General features: G+C 20.0%; 1 protein-coding gene across 1 annotated transcript; it reads left to right on the forward strand.

Annotated features, from left to right (window-relative positions):
• Nucleotides 1-430: 430 nt before the first annotated feature.
• LOAG_14954 (hypothetical protein) lies at nucleotides 431-1,157 on the forward strand (the record flags this gene model as incomplete). The annotated part of the gene is made up of 2 exons (XM_003150447.1): nucleotides 431-563; nucleotides 962-1,157. Coding segments are annotated over 2 exons (328 nt in total), but the record flags the coding sequence as incomplete, so codon positions are not given.
• Between the last annotated feature and the right edge of the window lie 931 nt (nucleotides 1,158-2,088).

Consider the following 2,088-nt stretch of genomic DNA (forward strand, 5'->3'; position numbering starts at 1 on the left):
AAATTAATTTCGATTTCATTTTATTTATAAGTTATTCTTGAAAAATAATTTTAAATTTTTATACATCCTAAAATTAATAATAATTTTTTTCTTTTTTTCTAGTTAAAGTGAAATCTTACGTACAGAAAATTCACTTCTAGAAATATCAGCTGATGTTGTTGTAATTGGTGAAATACGTGGACGGTTCGTTTTTTCTTTTAACTCATTTTCAATTTTATCATTATTAAAATAAGCAATGGCTAATTTATAGATTTAAAGATATCAACAGCAATAAATATTTATCTAAATTTAAAATTACAATCTTGTAGTATAATATGGAGTGTAATTGAAATTAAAATTAAAATTAAAATTAAATTGAAATCAAAAAATTAAATCGAAATCAAAAAAGTTTTTTATTTCAAAGTATAATTTTTTTTTTCTTGTTGATTAGATATTCTGATCTTTTACGATGGTTTCAATTATATGGTTATCCACCAAAACGTCGTTATCTTTTTCTTGGTGGTATTATTGATGAGGAATGTGCTGAATCTATTGAAACACTTGCATTTTTGGCAGCATATAAAGTATTACACTGAAAATTTTATGCAAAATATACTCTTAATTTATAAGTTTTATGCAAAATATACTCTTAATTTATAATTTGGGATTTTTTTTTTAGGTAATATGCAAATTAATTTTATATATTAATGTAAATGTGCAATTACACTTGCATTTTTGGCAGCATATAAAGTATTACTTTGAAAATTTTATGCAAAATATATTCGTAATTTACAAGAATTTGGGATTTTTTTTTTTGTGATAATATGCAAATTAATTTTATATATCAATGTAAATGAGCAATTTTTTTAATCAAATATTTATCTAATTGAGAAATATATAATAGATTATTATTGATTAATGTGTAAATAATCTTGTTTAATTATCAAAAAAAATTCTACTTTATCAATTTTAAAATTTATAGGTAACAACACCAAATCATATTTACATCATACGTGGTGCAACGGAATTTTTTCCATTTCAAATTAAAAAACGTTTTCCGATTAAGCTATGTTTAGTGTTATCAGCTCTTATCACACGAATTTGCTCTGAAATGCCAATTGCTGCAACAATTGCTAATACAATTTTTGCTGTACATTCCGGTATTAGTTCACAAGTTAGTATATGTAAATTTTTTTTTCGTAATTTTTTTTTTTTATCATTATTATCATTTATATGATTTTTTTGATGCATTTCTGCAAATGATAAGCATATTTAAAATATTAAAATTTATTCAAATTCTTCAAAATTTTAAATTCATTTAAAAAATATTCCAAATTCATTTGAAAAAAAAAAATTCCAATATCCATTTGAAGAATTATCATCGATTATTGATTAATGTAATTGATGAGTTGAAGAAATAAAAATTTTTAGTTAAAAAATCTTGAAACAATAAAGAAAATTGAAAGGCCACCAGTGAAATGGAATTGTAGAATTTTGCATGATTTAATATTAGGAATGCCAAGTACTGCTATTGAAAGATTTCAAAAAATCAAAGGTCAGTAAATTTGAAATGAAAAATTGAATTAAAATTATAACGATTGAATATACTTGAATAATATGCAAATCAAAAAAAAAAAAAGACAATAAGAATTATCATTTCCTTTCATAAATTTTTCTAGTTATTGTTAACAAAAATAAATCTTTTATATTTTCATGTAATACTAAAATATAATGATTCATGCTTATTCAAATATTATATTTTGTTACATTTTTAATCACTAATGATTGCATTAATTCAAACATATAAATTTTTATCAATGTAATTTAATGTTATTTATTATTAATCTGATAAATGATAAGGAGTGAATAAAAAAAAGAAAAATTAATGACAATGTTAAGATTAAATATTATTGTTAATTTATGGATTTTCAGTTAACTTTAATACAAATATAAATCTTATTGATCTTCTTTTTTAAAAAAAAAAAAAAAAACATCTAATAAATTATGATATATCTAAATCAAAATTAATATTGATAAAACTTATCGATATGAAAATTTGGTGATAAAATTTTATCTAAAATTTAAAATTTCAAAATTTCTTTCATATTA

This window comes from Loa loa (genome assembly GCF_000183805.2).
Source record: "Loa loa unplaced genomic scaffold supercont3.1403, whole genome shotgun sequence".
In the NCBI taxonomy this organism is placed as follows: Eukaryota; Metazoa; Nematoda; class Chromadorea; order Rhabditida; family Onchocercidae; genus Loa; species Loa loa.